Source organism: Stigmatopora argus, chromosome 15 (assembly GCF_051989625.1).
Source record: "Stigmatopora argus isolate UIUO_Sarg chromosome 15, RoL_Sarg_1.0, whole genome shotgun sequence".
Lineage (NCBI taxonomy): Eukaryota > Metazoa > Chordata > Actinopteri > Syngnathiformes > Syngnathidae > Stigmatopora > Stigmatopora argus.
The window spans coordinates 4,320,023-4,337,715 of record NC_135401.1 but is presented as its reverse complement, the minus strand read 5'-3'; the positions used below and the strand labels follow the sequence as shown (position 1 = coordinate 4,337,715).

The window sequence follows — 17,693 nt, the reverse complement described above, 5'->3', positions numbered from 1 at the left end:
CGTAAAGTTGGACAAAAACTGGAACCACACACAGGAAGTCTTCCACAAGATGGGGAACTTCTGCAGACTGTGACTGAGATAGAGAATATGCAGAGTCACTTACGGTAGTTTGTGAATGGGAGAAGTTGTTATTATGTTATTTTTTGTTCTTGAGGTCTTTTTTTTGGGGGGTATACAGATAGACACAGAATGAGAATTCTCAGGTGCGTGGTTGAATGCAAAAATCTGATAATCTGACTCCCGTTTATCATTTTTTTTCCACCAGGCAAAAGTGGGCCTTCATTTGAATATTAGTGGGTGGGTTTCAGTTGAAAAGGAATTTCCACATAAGGATTTTTCAATGGCGAGCTGGTCTGTTAATTACTAACTTGATTTAGAATTATGGGTTTGTGTGTGGGACAAATAAGCATCTATGTGAACACATACAAGACTTGCAATACAAACAGAATACATGATTAGTGTGAGTCATATCAAAAGCGTTTTGAATAAAAAAAATTGAATACATTTTTTGAATACATTTTTTTGAATACATTTTTTTAATACATTTTTTTGAATACATTTTTTTGAATACATTTTTTTGAATAATTTTTTTGAATACATTTTTTGAATACATATTTTTGAATACATTTTTTTGAATACATTTTTTTGAATACATTTTTTTGAATACATTTTTTTGAATACATTTTTTTGAATACATTTTTTTGAATACATTTTTATGAATACATTTTTTTGAATACGTAACATTATAAAAACTGGCCTTTCACTGTGTGGTTGAACTCCAGTATCGTTAGATGAGTTGGCTAGAAAAGATTGCTAAAAGTGCTAAATCTTCAAGAAAGTCTTTCCACATAAGAGCAGTTCCATAGTTTTAGATCAGGTATGCATCCCGTGACTTTTTTTTCAAGTGACCGCATGATTGATTGTCTGGTTCAGTCACTTTTTGGGCTAAGAGAGGGGAAAGTCCCACCAGTGCCTTAACTGGTCTATATCTTTTCAAGCAGTGCGCCCTTCTTTGTGCCAGCGAGACCCTAATGTCCTCATCTCATCTTCCCATTCTTCGCCCTGCCTTCAGTTTAGCTGAAAAGGACCAATTAACAATAGGAGCTCCCCCTCCACCCCTTAAAAAACTTTCACCCAGTGGCCATTGTCTTCACGCTTTGAAGTGAAGGAGAATGAGAAGAAGGAAGTAGAATTGCATCTATAAATCAACTTTGGAGTTTCACAAAGGCATCGACTACCATTTTTAAGGGCAATTTACTTATCTGCATCTATTTATAACCTAATATCTGTAATTTTAACTTATTGAGTAATTTTATATTGAAAATACAGTGAAATATTTACCCACCTCTGGATATAATACAAATGTAAAAGATTTAAATGCTGCAGCATTTAAAAGTTTGATTTTGCTTAGATGGAATAGATTAAATTGAAAACTTAAAAGCCTATCTGTTTTCTTTGGAGCCTCTCTGGATCTTCATAGCTTAAAAATAGCATTTCATTGATCCTCAGGGAGAAAATCAGGTGTTATTGCCGCATTAGACGCAACCCAGATTTAAAGATGTATGAAAAGAAGAAAAATTGGCATAGACGTTGAGCTTTCTAATGGAATCTTGGTCCTAATGTTGATAAGAGAAGAAGCTTTTATAGCAAATTTATCGTTTTGTGACATTCCATTCAATTAGATGAGCATAACAAAGATAAGATGGAAATGACGCACACAATGGATAGGTCGTGCAAGGTCATTTCTAATTAAAAAAGATTTTTTTAAACTTTAAAAATAAATAAATGTGACAGGATGGATAGAATACATGTAAAAATATATAATATATTCACTGGCTTTCTTTGTTCCTTTAAAAAAAAACATTCATATTTACTCCTCAAAATAATTAAAAAATGACAAAACAAACATAGTGTTATCTCCCAGTTAAAATGGATTGGACGCCTATACCCCTGTCAATAGTACGGCCGCGTGGTTAGCGCATCGGTCTCGCAGTTCTGGGCTCGAGGGTTCGAACCCAGGTTGCTCTTCACTATGTTGAGTTTGCCTGTTGCCCCAGGGCTTGTGTGGGTTTTCTCCAAGTACTCCGGTTCCCCCAAAGAGATGCACGGTAGACTGGTTGTCCATGTCCTTGTGTCCTGTGATTGGCTGGTCATGAATTCAGGGTGTCGTAGTTAGCTGGGATAGGCTCCAGCACCCCCCGCGACCCTTGTGAGAATAAGCAGTTCAGAAAATGAACGAAAGGAAATATTTTGGCTAGGTTTAGGTGTGCCATGTGCCCTTTTTGGCACAAGATGGCACTCCTCTTCTACTCTCATCCCTCATGTGGAAGCAGAATGAAACAGCCAATCAGAGCTTTCTGTTTCTTTGGAGTTTGGGCATGGATCACCATTGATGGAATGAGTTTGAAATGATCTTCTTGGCTCTGGCCAGGATTGAAATGGGAAAACTTGGCACCGCCTACAAAAAAAAAACTGCAATCTGATGAGAAACATTTGCTCATGTGATTTGAGCGAAGGCAGTGATGGAGATGCTGAGGTTGCTGCTTAGATTAGAAGGAGGATGGAGTGCTTTTTGCCTTGGCAGATAATCGATAACGGGGCAGAGTGAAGGAGAGAATGGACGAGCACAAGTGCAGCTTTGCCCCATCTCATTTGGTATTTAAAAGTCAGTTGGAAAAAATAAAAAAAGCTATAAATTTCAACAAATCTTCTTTTTAAGCCTCTTAGTAGCAAATATTCTCTAAAATGGGGACAATTTTAATTAGTTTTTTTCACTTAAAAAGTACATTTTAACAAATATATTTGACTTTTTATTGACATTCTAAACTAAACTGAAAATGGAACCATTCATTTATTCATTTTAAATGTTTAAACTTGCTTTAAAAAAACCCAAACAAACAGAATCTTTCATTTCTCTTAAAAAAAGGAAAATAAATGTTTTTTTTCTGCATATACCTGTAATCTGCATCAGATTGCAACGAAATCGACTAGCAAGATTCACTCTGGCGGCCCGCACAAAGTGACGTGGCGGCCCAAATTTGGGCCCTGCCCCGCCACTTTGACACCTTTGCCCCAAATGAAACTGTAAGATTTAAAGACTTTGGAAAGCCTGCCTGCACTCCGTTCATGGCGAGGATTTCCACAAGGAGACTGGCGCTCGGCTTTCTCAATTATCGACCGGCTTTATTAAACATGACACGAGCGAGCTTTAATCCAACCTCAATTTTCTTAAAGCCGTTCATTTCCTTTTTTTTTGGGAGGCCCGTCTTTTGGAATGTAAAGATATGCTAAGATTAACCTAAAAAAATGAAAATGAGCGCTTGTTCAGACTGATTGAATCAATTATGAAATTTTCGATATATGGGTCAGGAAATTTTCTTCTACAATATTCTGCAGTAAACTAATAAACAACAACAAAATTCATAATTTTGAATTTTAGTTTGCTTTTATCACTATTAGACGCCCAATCTATTTGACCTGGGAGGGATGGCAGCGAATGAACAAACATTCATTCACTGCCACCCTCCCACTTCAAAACGGATTGGACGTCATTTTGATAAGAGGTCGGTAGAACCAGGATAGTGAGATCATGACTACAGGAAAATGTGTGCGTTTTACGGCAAAATATCGTCGGCGGTCACGATCCGTGGCCTCTCCACCAGCTCTTGTGTCAGCCAACTCACAACAATGGGCACACGAGATTTGATTCTCACTGCCAGTTGGCCGTGAAAGTCGCGTACACTGCACGGCCTTGGCATTATTTCATAACCGTTCATAACTGTTACGCAACAAGACGATTCCTCCGGGAATGCAAAAGTATTGGAGTACAGTATATGGAGTGCAGTCGTATAATGATAACGGAGTACTGTATATTTGGGAACTCATATATACTGTATTTTTCCGGACTAGAAGTCCCACTTTTTTTTCTAGTTTGACTAATACTCAAGTGTGACTTGAATATGTTTTTGGGGAGATGTACACCAACAAAAGGCAATCTAAACGGGGTTTAAATACACAGACGAAGGTTGATGACAATCTCAAACACCTGGGTCACACAAGGGAAATAGAGCCACTAGTTCTCCATTTAACTATTTTTAATGTTCTCGGTTTCTAATCCAATAAAAAAAATCACCCTACCTAAAATAGTATGTGACTTCTTTTCCGAAAAATACCTTAATACATGTATAAAAATAACTAACTCATTGAGAGCTAAAGTTAACAATATCATCCATTTTGCATAGGAAATTAGTGGTCATGATTCACTGATGGGCGTGCAATTCAATTTGACTACATTGTCAATGGCAACCTATACATCACATGTGTTAAAGTGGTGGCCCGGGGGCTAAATCTGGCCCACTGCATCATTTTGTGTGGCCCGGGAAAGTAAATCATGAGTGCCGACTTTCTGTTTTAGGATCAAATTAAAATGAAGAGTATAGATGTATATTACATTTCCTGATTTTCCCCCTTTTAAATCAATAATTGTAATTTTTTAATCATTTTTTCTGTGTTTTTAGTTCAAAAATCATTTTGGAAAATCCAAAAATATATATGTAAAAAGCTAAAATAAACATTGTTTTAGATCTATAAAAACCGGAATATTCAGGTCTTTTAATCCATTTATTAAAAAAAATCTAAATATTATATCTAAAATGGTCCGGCCCACGTGAAATCAAGTTGACGTTAAAGCGTCTGACACCCCTGCTATACATGAATACATAAAAATGAATAAATAGCTTTAAAAAAAAACCTTTTTAACACGACCGGCCGATTTCCGATCACATGATCATTTTGGGACATCCCTAACACAATCTCTCTCTTTCTCTCTCTCTCTCTCTGCCCCCCCTCTCTCTCCCTCTCTCTCCCTTCCTCTCTCTCTGCCTCTTTCTTTCTCTCTCTCTCTCTCTCTCTCTCGCCTTCAACTTCCAGGGCTGGAGTGTCCCATTTGCACTCCCGCTGGCAACCGAGGAGGGCATCATCATCACGTGAAGAAGCGCGACTGGCATCCCAGCAGCCAAACAAAAAGGAAAGAACAACAACAAGAAGAAGAAGAAGAGCAAGTGGAATGGAGCTGGAGGGGAGAGCGCAACTTTAGAGATGTGGATGTGGATGTATGTGGGTGATTCGCCGCTCCTCATCCCGCTGCCTCGCTCCGTCCTACGCTGTCGACACCGATATTATTGCGTCGCCGCCGATTTGGACTAGGATCGGCGGAGGAGGAGAAGCAGCAGGAGGAGGAGGAGGAAGAAGAAGAAGAGGAAGAAGAGGAGGAAGGTGGTGTCCCGAAGACTTGACGCTGTATGGATGCCGCATCCGATCGCATCGCCGACGGGAATGTCGCTCCAAGATCTCACGCCCTTCACTTTAAGTTGTTGGCCTCTCCTCTTCGCGCACTGCCTTCTCTCGCTGCTCATACTCTCGTGCCAGGTAACACGCAACACTTTTGCTTATTTGCCTCATTTTTCATCTCTCAAACTACTCTTGTCCACTTGCCACTTCTTTATTGGGCGAGTCATCATCTTCTTTTTCAGCTCAGATTTACTGCTAAAATTCGGCTTAGTCTTCCACTGTATAATAATGACATTATTTTTCTGACTTGCTTTTATCCGCAAAAAAAAAAACAGTCCAATTTCCCTCTATCAGCAATAAACGTGTTGTTTAACGTGCCATATTTCCAAAGGGTACATTGACCCTTCGGTCAAAACGATTAAGAGCAGCTCTCCGCTCGGTTCAGTATAATTCCAGGCCACTGGAACATCGCCACAACGACAGACTTCTTATTTGATTTGCGTCAAAGAGGAATGTTACCAAGGCTTCTGCCTGCCTGTCTCAATGCTCAAATCATCTTGCCAAAATATTGACAACAGGATCATTCACCTCGGGTCAAAACTAATACTATCACATTCCCGTTGTCAGCAAAATACTAAAATCACTTCGACTGCAATTCTACACCACTAAAACACAATAACAATAGGTTATTTTAAGACAAAATAAAACAAAAAACAACGACTAAGAATCTCGAATGAATCATTTTTTTGTAAATACACAAAACTTACCATATTTTCCGGACTATAAGTGGCACTTTTTTCATAGTTTGCGACTAATACTGAAGTGTAACTTATATATGTTTTTTTTCCCTGACCACCAAGAACCTGTTTTTTTAAAAGGCTATAATTACTGTTATGTTAACGGATACATATTTAGCCTGTTGTTCTCTATTTTACTATTGTTAATTTTCTTCTTGGTTTCTGATCATATAAAAAATGGCCCTCCCAAAAATGCGACTTCTATAGATTTATTTCCTCTTCATTGTGTATTCTTTGGCTTATAGTCAGAAAAATACGACAGGTTGTTGACACGCCCCTGGCACGCAAATCCCATCCAAACACTAGTGAGAACGCGCTATTGGTGGTTCTGAGCGGGATTTGTGCACAAGCCATAAGCTGGCGTATGCTAAGTCGAGTAACCTGTGCCTCCACGCTGCTGCCTACAGATAACGGTGAGTGAGCTGTTGCTCACACATACACACACACACACACACACACACACACACACACACACACACACACACACACACACACACACACACACACATGCAGCGTTTGCAGGGTTCACGTGTAATGCGATCCGCTCGAGTTTCCGCCCACTCGCGCCCCTCGGGGCGGCCTGCTGCCCACTCTGTCGGTGGGCGGGTGGCTCCTTACGGGGATTGCAGCTGGAGATGCGTTACTATTCTGCGTGAGCCAGTCACAACACCAGCGGGAGGAGCGTGGAGGGAATGTTGAGTACATCTGAGCGTGCGTGTGTACGTGCATCTTGCATTATGAGGATGCCATCTCAGTCTTTTTTTTCTTTCCGTGTCTTGCAATTGCAAACAAAGGGCGAACTCCAGAGGTCATGCTCGCAGAGTGCGGCGGAGAAAGTTAGCCAACAGTGCCAGCTGGCGTGCCACTGTAGAAGATACCCTCCGCTCCCCCCGCCGCCGCCTCCGCCGCCTCCCCCCCGGCTACTGGGCACCACAGGTAAGAACATCTGTCTTACTTCCTCTGCTACGCTCTTTTTTCTCAAGTTATGAGAGCGAGATCGCGTTTGGCTTTTGGTGCAATGGGATCCATTCGTCCTCTCGAGTTTATTTTTTTTGTCGTGTTTGGGAGTTGGCAGGATGCTGAATTTAGTAGGCCTGACCTTGGGGAGTACCCAGCTGCCCGCGAGATGGAAAGCCTGCTGGGCCGCCACGCTCGCTGGCTCCACGCGAGGGTTTCCCCCAAAGGACCGCCTCTGATTAAAACACAGATGACTTCATTAAATTAGCTGTCATTTGATCAAGAGAAAAGGCTCGTTAGGCTTTGAGTTTGTTTGCGCCGAAGGCCTCTTGCAAAAAGAAGAACTTTTTCTACGGTTTGGCTTGGCTTTGACCAACCATGTGTATATATGTGCACCAATGTGTGTATATGTATATATATATATATATATATATATATATATATATATATATATATATATATATATATATATATATATATATATATTTATATATATATATATATATATATATATGCATGTATATATACATGCATATATATATATATATATATATATATATATGTGTGTGTATATACATATATATGTATATATATACAAGTATATATATATATATATACATATATATACATATATACACGGTGAGTGAGCTGTTGCTCACACGCACACATACATGTATATATTATTATGTTTTCTTTTTTTTCTCTTTTTTTTTTCAGCAACACGCTTATTTATTTATTTATTAACTTATTTATACCCTATCTTTATGTCTAAAATGTATTTTCCTGTGTCTGTATTCTCACCCTCTTGCTTTTTCCCCCCGAATACGGGATGAACAACGTTATCTAATCAAATCTAATATAATCTGTAAGTAAACGCGCATTTTGGAAATTAAAAAAAATGCTGATTTAATTTTTTTTGCATAGTTATATGTACATCGGTCACTAGGTCTCCAAAATAGTGGCGTTTCCAGTCCATAATTTCAATATTGAAGCATTTTTAGTGATTGCACTTGAGTCCTTCCTGTGTTCTTGTCCCCCCCAGCTGACTTTTTGTTTTGAAGTCGAGCTGGCACTCTTGTCGCTGTTTTTCAGTGTCCGAAAGTCCCATATTCTGCGAGTCGGCGCGCTGAAAGTCGACGTGATTTGTGCACGGGCCCCAGGCCTCGTAAAGAACAGTCCGCTGAAATATGGGCGACAGGCGTTGCTGATGATGCAGCCATTGTGAGCTATTACCGCCACTCTTTAGAATCACTCACCCCGAGCCCTTAACATCAGGGGGGGATGACTACTTCATCATCAGCGGACAGCAGCGGAAAGGTTTTCATCAATCTGCTCCAGACCGTTTAAAAAAAAAAAATACATTTTTTTATGGGCTGCTGTTTGTGTTATGACCGACCAGTGGTCTCCCATTAAAAGAGGAGTCATAGACCCCCCTTTCATGGTTGTAGTCAAGGTCGATTCACGACTGTGAATGCTCACTTGTTCATGTTTTTGAAGATTGCAGTTTTTAGCACATGAATTACATGACAGAGGTCATTTCAATTGAGTGCCTTTATTGTTATTATAAACGTACAATGAAATTTAAAGCTTCACCATAAAGTGCACACATAAATAAGTAGTCATAAAAAACATTGGAAATCGGGAAATAGGAATGTTTGACTTTATGATAGTACTCAACACTTGAAAATAAGTCAATACTTTTTAAAAATCCCATCTTTTCTTTACCCTATTTACTATTTTAATCTTCATTTTGACTTTTCGAAATATAGTTTCTGACACCATTGTTTCTGGTGAAAAAAAAACCCGACAAGCAGGCCCATTTAAAGCATTTTAACTCCTTTACGAGACTGTTTAAAAAAGGGTGGAGACGTCATGAATAATTCAGGTGGTAGAGGCTGACTTTAATCCGTATAACTACCTAATTATCCTTCTATTCTTTCATCTTGAGCCTGAAGTTGTGCTCAAAGTGTAATCTTTAGAAGGCGATGAATATGCATGGCTGATAAAAAGTGGGACATTAAGTGGGACCTTATTTATATGCTACAAATGGCTTCTCCTTCAAAGCTGAGCCTTACCTCAAAATGGAATCAATCTCACGAGGGCTTAATTAACAAATGTAATGTTGACTCCAGAGACTAATTCATTTTTCACTGCCTGTGTTATCTAAAAAGGCTTTTATCATACTATAATATACAAAAATCTGTTTGTGTCCTGCTTTATTCTGTCATCAAACTTAGTATGGATATTTTTTAAAGAGTTGGTCAAGAAATGATCCCAACCTGCCCTATCATGTTCTTGTCCAACCTATCTTCCCTTTTCTCATCCTTGGGTTTTATTCAATATTTAACAGCCCTCCTCACATTGTGTATGCTGGTAAATACAATTTTATCATGATAGCATCGCTATGTTTGTAGGTTGCCACAATTACATTGGCATAATGTCAATAATCATCAGCATTATAATAATCCAATCCGATGAATATATGGATGGATGGATGGATGCATGGATGGGTGGATGGATGGGTGGATGGATGGATGGATGGATGGATGGATGGATGGATGGATGGATGGATGGATGGATGGATGGATGGATGGATGGATGGGTGGATGGATGGATGGATGAATGGATGGATGAATGGGTGGATGGATGGATGGGTGAATATATGGATGGATGGATGGATGGATGGATGGGTGGGTGGATGGATGAATGGATGGATGGATTGATGGACTACACACTCAAAGTGGCTGATGCAGTGAGTGGACACATCAAATGTGCGAGTGTAAGGGAGCTAAATGATTGATGGTGTGGTGTGTATGGATATGATTGAGTGTCAAATGAAAGAAGCGGCGTAGCCAAGTGGCTCTTCTTGACAAGATCCCGCTCTTCTTCTCCCCAGTGGCAGAGCCCATGGTGCCCTTGGTGAGACCATGGTGGACGGACATGGACTTTGTCGTGCTGGGGACGGTGGGCTGTGCCTCGGCGCTTTTCCTTCTCTCGGCTGTCATCATTTGCTACAAGGCTATCAAGAGGTTAGTTTGTCTTTTTTTTAAAACGCTGACATGTTTTGGGGTTGAAATTGTGGCAGAAATGGTGAAAAAGAGAAGGAAACAGTGGAAGAGAGTTAAGCGTGTTTTGGTTAGTCTCCATCTATGTTTGATGGCTGCTTTTGAATGTTGGTTCTTTGTACAAGCAAAATAAAAGTTCTTTCTTTAAGATGCCCAAATAAAGGCTTTTGAGCTTGCCAAATGGATGTACTCTAAGATTTGGAGGATAAAGGAGCACATTTAAACGGCGCTGTAAGAATATGTTGTCACGTGGCACACCAAGGCTGACATACTTCATTATTTTCATTTGAATATTTTATATTTATGACCTACTTTTGTGTTTTTGTACAGATACAATGTATTTTCCACACTGTTTTTATAGTTTAGTTGGCCCTGCCACTAATTATTTTATTATTATAGGCTTTTTTTTCGTTCTCTGAGCACCTACGGCCTGTTATGTTTTGATAATAATCCTCTTATGGGCAGACCCAAAAAAATCAGGTGACTCGGACTCGACTGGCATGCATAAATATGCCATCGGGACATCCCTAGTATACGCCATTTGCACGAGTACCTCACATCTTGCTGGTAAAGAGGGAAAGCAAAGAGGAATCCCACGCGTTAGAAAATGTTTCCCCCATTTTGGCTTATTAGAGGAAAGGCGGCGTGAAGTTTTGGCCTGCGGCAAAAGCCAGACCTATTTATCCGTGTGCCATTCAGTGTCACACACGTACTTGGAATTCCGCATTAATGTTGGCAGACATTTAATAAAGAGACTCTTCTTATTGCGTGCATGCGAGCGACCATCCATAAACATCTTGGCAGAGGCGGTCCTGGCTAATTTTGGGTGGGGGGACAACCCTTAGGAACACACATACCCTTATTTGTTATTTCTTTTTTATTCAATACACACTTCAATGAAAACATAGGTCTTCTTTCATATGATATCTATTTAGTAACATTTTTTTGACTCAATACAAGTGTACAAATGCCCCAACACATGAACGCCAATGTAAAAATGTGTAAACCCTGAACCACAAAATTAAAATTATTAAATATTTAAGATATAATTGACATCTTGTGAATTCAGTGCTTCTACTGTAGCAGATATTTAAGATCTCTTTCACCTATTTTACACTTAAATTGTGTTTTGGATGATTAGATTGAACCTAAAACTTGACTTTTCTGTTCTTCTGTGATGCAAAATTACTAAGTACGTCATTGTAAGATCTTCGTTAGAGTCAGAAAATAATTGTACTGCCCCATTTTAGACTAGACGCACTGACACTTTACTCTGTAAACTCCAAAGTGACGTGGAAATGAGGGATAATACTTGTGTGCCCCCAAAGAGATTGCACCCTAGCCAGTCGCCCACATTGCCCATGGCAAAAACAGACCCTGCGTCTTATCATACTTACACCCCCGTGCGAGAATAAATCCAGATGTGTGTGCTAAATCATCGAATTGTTTCATTTGCTCCTGATGAATTCTCCTTGTTGTATATTCTATTTATTGAGGTCTATTCAGCCTCCCTCAGCAGAACTCTCTTCCCGCTTTCTCCAAACAGCAAATAGGCAAAGTCAGGCAGCGGAAATAATGGGTGGTTGGCTCAGGAATTCATTATGGCAATTTTCCAGTCCCCCCCACCCCTGCGTAGCCAGGGGGCACCTTTTTTTGATGCAGCAGAGGAAGCAAAGTGTTGTTGCAATACAGGCTCCATCCTTAAAGCCGCGTCATTATTTATGAATTAATTTGCGCAGTCATTCAGTTGCAGGCCACATCTTTTATACATGCACGCAACGCAGGTCGTGTCCTGAAGCCCCGACGGGCTCCAGACTGCGTGCAGACTTGGGCGCAAACACCACTTAAAAGCCGGTCCAGTCAGAGTTAATCACGCAGTCATTTGTCAGAGACGAGCCATCTTAGGATAGATGGGCTTCCGTTGGAGTTTGTCACGGCTGCCCTCATCATTTCTGAGCTCGGGGAGAACAAATGGCGACGAGTTGGAAAGGTAACGTAAAGTGATGGAGATCCTTGGGGTACGCCGAACATAGGGTAGCCATTTTAGCCTGTCCTAAACATTTGAAAGGCGGAAAATGACGGAAAATTTTCAGCAAACGTGTGCGTGTTTGCTAGACAGGGCATCCTTGAGTGACGAATGAGTTCTGTTCCTATGCTGGTGACAGTGGCGGATCTTAAGGGGAGATCTAGGGGCACCGCCGGACCCTGGCCTCAAAGGTACTGGTGTCAAACTCAAGGCCCGGGGGTCAAATTGAGTGTTCTGTATGATATTTTTTGGGTGTGTAGATGTGGCTATCAATTTTTGCTACGATGTAGAATTTTGCTACCATTGTTGTCATATTGTATTGAATAAATCGTCTTGATTATGTTTATGGTTATGCATATTTTGATAGTTCCTCTGGTTGTGGGTCACTGAACAGGAAGAGGCCCAGGAATGACTCTAAAGAAATAGGAAGTGTTTGGAAAATCAACAGTAAATGACCTGTAATGGCCTTAAAATGAACGTAAAGTGACCTGTAAATGCCTACAAAACCAGGAAGACTGAATACAAATATTCTGGTTTCAGTGCCATTTACGGTGCTAGACGTAGACTTTGCCGGACTAGACTGAAATTGATGATTTGATTCCATATCCAGAGTCTTTTGGGAAATTAAAAGTATCCCGATATATCACTGTTTCGATACAATGTCCCACCCTTAGGTTATATATCATTCCCCCAGGCCCTCAGCGCTTCAGACCCTGCCAAATAAAATCCTCGGAATAAGCCGAGGAGGTGAGAAAAGCTGACGGCGGGCCACAATCCCGCTGCCCTTTTCTTTTTTTGGCCTCATCTGCGCCTGTCACTCATCTGTCACGAGCACTCGGGCCCGATCGGAGGCAAAACAAGGCGAAGAAAAGACACTTCCCCACTCTTGTATTCTATTGAGACCCCACAAGGGCAGCAGTAGGAACAGCAGGGAGGCTGGTGTGTGTGCGCAAGCATAAAGAAGAGGATCAGACACATGCTGCCTCTCGGTGTTGCCGTGGCAAAAGACGTGAAGCCGCTCTCCCTCCCGGCTGTCTGCCAACCCAGAAAGCCAAAATAAACAAAGCTCAGCCCGACGTGCTAATGGAGCGAGATGCTTTTCCTAATCACTTAGCGCTCCGGGAGGCTTGTCTAAAAGCCGATATTACTCCGCAGCTGCTCCCGACCCATTCCAGGGCGGTGCAGTACATCCAAGAAACTTGTTAAATGTGGACTTAGGTGGCTCCTAACGTCACATTTCCTGATTTGGCCTCTTTTTTTGTCTTTTGGTCAACCTCCATTGCGAACGTTCCTCTGATTTCCAGATGGTAATTGGAAACATGGGATCACGTGTCCTCATTTCATGACAAGCCAAAACTTCAAACGGGACCGTGTGCTGTGATTGCACAGCTTTCCTATAAAATATTCATCTAACATATGAAGTGCGGTGTTGCCACCTGCCACCTGTCAACAGCTTGGCATCCATTATTGAAACCTTGGAGCGGGTCCATCGGCGCCCCAAAAAAGGCTCGGTGCTGTCCAGCGGCCTTGGGCAATGTCGTTAGTGGGAGTTTAACTCCCACCCATCTATCATGTACTTCACGCTATGCCAAAATCCTTTGTGTTCCAAAATATTCATTATGAATAAAACAAAGTAGGTTTTACCTGAGAATATAAAGAATGCCAACAAACCCTTTGGAAAATTAGGACATTTAGGGAATATAATCGGTGATAGGCATAGTTAGCAAACTAACTAGTTCCGCGGTTGAACTAGGTCAAACAATTATTACTAAGTTACACACAATTAAATCTGATTATTTGGTTAAATGGAGTAAATCAGCTCGTTTTGATGCTTCGATTTATTGTTTATTTAGAGGGGCATTGCAATGGTTTGTTTTGACAGTGTTTTATTGATTGCAATTTGGAATTTTGGATTGTTCCTATTTTAGCTCTGCCTTAGTTTAGATCATTCTTGTTTTTTTAATGTGGAAATCCTATTGAAAAATAAATGAACTCACACGCAACTGATATGCAAATTGCTCTAGAACCGTTTATGACTGATTGTTAGGGTGACACAGTCACTTAGTTGGGTGATGAAAGTTCTCTTCTGGACTAGACAGTGGAGCAGCAATCCTGGGGAGTTGTCTCGTGTATGTGAGTGGCGGAGCCCATGACAGCCCATACCGTGCCAAATGACATAATACTTTTACAGGTGTGGCAAAATCAAATTTACATCCGAGGATGGGGGCAAACTGAAAAACGAGGGCTGACAAATCCCCTTGACAGCAAGAGAGCTTTCAAGCTGACTGAGTGTGTGCAGAGGACTTGGCCTACCACCATAAAAATGTTGTTCCAAGCTAATCGTAAGATGTCAAATCGGGGGGGTTCGGTAACTTTATGATGAAATAATGTACAACAAGGGTGTCAGACTCAGGTTGGTTCGTGGGCCACATTAACGTCAACTTGATTTCATGCAGGCCGGACTATTTTAGATATAATATTTAGATTTTTTTTTATAAATGGATTGAAAGAACTGAATTAAAATCCCTGGATATTCAGTTTTTATAGATCTAAAACAATGTTTATTTAAAGCTTTTTTTAAATATATTTTTAGACTTTACAAAATGATTTTTGAACTAAAAACACAGAAATAATGGATTAAAAAATTACAATTATTGATTTAAAAGGGGAAAAATCAGGAAATTTAATATACATCTAAACTCTTCATTTTAATTTGATCCTAAAACAGAAAGTCAGCACTCGTGATTTAGTTTCCCGGGCCACACAAAATGATGCGGCGGGCCAGATTTGGCCCCTGGGCCGCCACTTTGACACATGTGATGTACACTGAGCAACAGGTTAATTTAAAAAAAACATGCAATCCACGACCATGTACTCGTTTCCATGAATCCTCTAACCTAAAAAAAAACTCGAAGGAGCACAACTTCATTCTTTACCGTGTCAGGCAGGATCTTAAGTGCACATCGGGTCCAGCCCGGTCTTAGAAGGCGCGGTCAAAGTCTTAGCGACCAGTCGTTTGCTTTTGAAAGACAAGATGTCGCTCAAGGCTCCTCCTGCGTTGGAGAGGACACTGTACGTGGGACAATGACTGTACGAACTGTATTCACATGTGTCTGTGGAGTTATATAAAGCAGGCCAGTGGAGGGGGTCGCCCCGCAAGGCACACAACACTGGACAAATATAATAAGCACAAAAGCGCAGAGGAGTGGATGAAAGAGGCTTCATTGAATGATAGCAGCCTTCAATTTGTCCCATTTTTAGTTTTGCACCAGGAGCTACTTTGCTTGTTTAGACGGTCGCACGACATGGAGGAAAGAGGAGGTCATTTTGCTTCACAACGGCATTGCAATGTCTTTCCCTTCCTGCAATCGTGACCTTTGAACACCCATCTTATTAGAAAGAATCGTTGAGGAAATCTAATCAGCGTGCCGGGTGACTCCAAAGTCCGTTTTTTTTAATGGCGTGGCCTTTAGTTGATGAGGGATGCGATATGAAATGTTGATGGTTCAAAGGATGGCATTTGCCAAGTTTGTTTTTGGAAACCGTTGCTGATATTTGTTGAAAACGTCAACCACCAGATTTGTTATTACGTTTGATACCCCTGCTCAAGGGTCTTGGAGGTCCAGTCATAAACCTTTGTGGGTGGGTGTCAATTGTTTGATTGACGGGATCCCAAAAGGTCAAGTATGATTGGAATTGTTTAATTATTTGTGATCATAAAAGTGCAAGCAGCAGTTGCATTATGTCCAGTACAATCTTTCTCCAATGGGAGCCAGTGTGTCAACCTATTGTGCTAACTAGTCCTCCAAAATTAATTAATAATGACTCTTTTCGACCATTTTCCCAGGAAACCGCTACGTAAGGAAGAGAACGGGACAAGTCGCGGGGAATACGCCATGAGCATCCGCAACAAGAAGGCCATGGGTACAAACAACACTGTGCTATAGACTCCACTCCAGCTTGGAGCAGGAAGTGACAGCATCCTCCGTCTTTTAGCCCCCATCCCTGTTCCTCAGTGACCCTTCCGGCCCAGAACGCCACCTGGTTTTTGCCGGAGCCGGCGAGCCGAGACGCCGGGAAAAGCCACAAAGGCAAGTGAGGATGAAAAAGATCCCGGCGAGAGTGGGCGTCGCCTACAATGGGCCAGTCTGCCACGACCTCACGCACTTTTCACGCGTGCGGTAGAAGCGCGGACGATAGAGCGGCCCCGCGGCGCCATTTTGGGCCGAGCCAAGCCATCACACGCAAGAAGTAACGTGCATGCACTTTTTACAGAGAATGCAACTTTTTCTTTGGTCTTTTTTTACATAACACACCCTCCATTTTGACGGGGTTCCGCATTTCGCTCCTGGCTCGAAGGCGGCGTGAATTCATATGACTATGCAAGTTAAAAAAAATCCCATATTTTGAAAAAAAAATACATAAACAAAAGGAGACAACGTCCACACCTTCGCAAGACTCCTTGTAATATACTTTGGTGGTTCGGCTATTTATTTTCTCGATTTATTTTTCTACCAAAAAGATATTGTCTATGGTATATATACAGAGATTTTATGTTTAGGTGAATGTGAGTTCTTTCTGCACCGCATCACACTTGAGTTGTTCTATTTTTATGTTTTAACGTCATTTCAGTACCAAGGTCAGTGGCGCCTCCAAGGTCCAACTCAATGCCCTCCTGGACAGCACCGGTGGACCTCTGACCTGTCGGTAATGTGTTTCCCATTGAGATGAATTAAAAATAGAAATAATCTCTTTCTAGATTCAAAATGCCACTGTGTTAAAACAATATTTTCAGTGACATTGTCGTCTTAAAAGTCTTCACTCAGTTCGATTGCTGTTCATAATGCAGTGGAAAAAAAGGTCAAAAAGTAGAAGTAAAATTCACCATCATTTGGATCTTTTGAATAAGATGTCTTAAATTTTCCCTGGGAGGCTCAATAAAAGATGAGCTCATCTAATGTTGCTCTTATTTGACAGCAACTAGTTAAGAGTGAATCAATAAGGTGCACTTTGTTTTGCTTGGATTGTTTTAAGAAATGATGACTCGACGGTAGTCTGTCAATTCAGCACAATGGACAGAGACGTCAACGTGCATCTACATATTTCATCGACTCACACATACAATATATTAGTGTATATTATTTATACATATATACACAAACTGTATATACAATATACATAAGTATACACAAGACTGTTATTGCCGATCATTTGCTCCCACCTTCCCAGTTCAAATGGATTGACGTCTACTATAAACGATAAACCTATTTAAATTCACGGCAGAAGAGTAGAACGAGCCCCATGACATATTTGATTTGAAATCCTCGCGTTTGATTGGCTAAAAGAGCTTTGGGGTTTAAAAATGTCTGCTCACAACAAATTTGTCTGCTTTTAATGTTTTTTTCCAACTAATACACAACATAAAAACGAGTTTTTTTTTTTAAATTGTAAAATCGATTTTGAGTTATGCTATTTTTTAATGAGCATGATGAATAAGAAGTTTTATGTTTGGAGACAAAAAAAAGTTAAAAACCAAGAAAAAGTTAACACACTTGGTCC

The 17,693-nt window shown here is 40.7% G+C and overlaps 1 protein-coding gene across 2 annotated transcripts; it reads left to right on the top strand.

Moving 5' to 3' along the window:
* Window positions 1–4,929: 4,929 nt before the first annotated feature.
* Window positions 4,930–16,932, top strand: prima1 (proline rich membrane anchor 1). Of its 2 annotated transcripts, none has more exons than XM_077620734.1 (5): window positions 4,930–5,111; window positions 5,206–5,427; window positions 6,881–7,022; window positions 9,940–10,072; window positions 15,982–16,932. In XM_077620734.1, exons 2-5 carry the CDS (start codon window positions 5,305–5,307, stop codon window positions 16,079–16,081), a joined length of 498 nt encoding a protein of 165 aa, XP_077476860.1. In that variant the 5' UTR covers window positions 4,930–5,111; window positions 5,206–5,304; the 3' UTR covers window positions 16,082–16,932. The 2 variants fall into 2 exon arrangements, with proteins under 2 accessions (XP_077476860.1, XP_077476861.1); XM_077620735.1 differs by having other exon boundaries at window positions 4,930–5,427; window positions 15,982–16,058; window positions 16,131–16,932.
* The last annotated feature ends 761 nt before the right edge of the window (window positions 16,933–17,693 follow it).

What these genes read in the sequence shown, in the direction of transcription:
- prima1 (XM_077620734.1), top strand. Translation starts at nt 5,305, where the DNA reads ATGCCGCATCCGATCGCATCGCCGACGGGAATGTCGCTCCAAGATCTC. An exon ending in TGCTCATACTCTCGTGCCAG is followed by an intron (nt 5,428 to 6,880) that starts GTAACACGCAAC and finishes TTGCAAACAAAG; the next exon opens with GGCGAACTCCAGAGGTCATG. An exon ending in TGCTACAAGGCTATCAAGAG is followed by an intron (nt 10,073 to 15,981) that starts GTTAGTTTGTCT and finishes CCATTTTCCCAG; the next exon opens with GAAACCGCTACGTAAGGAAG.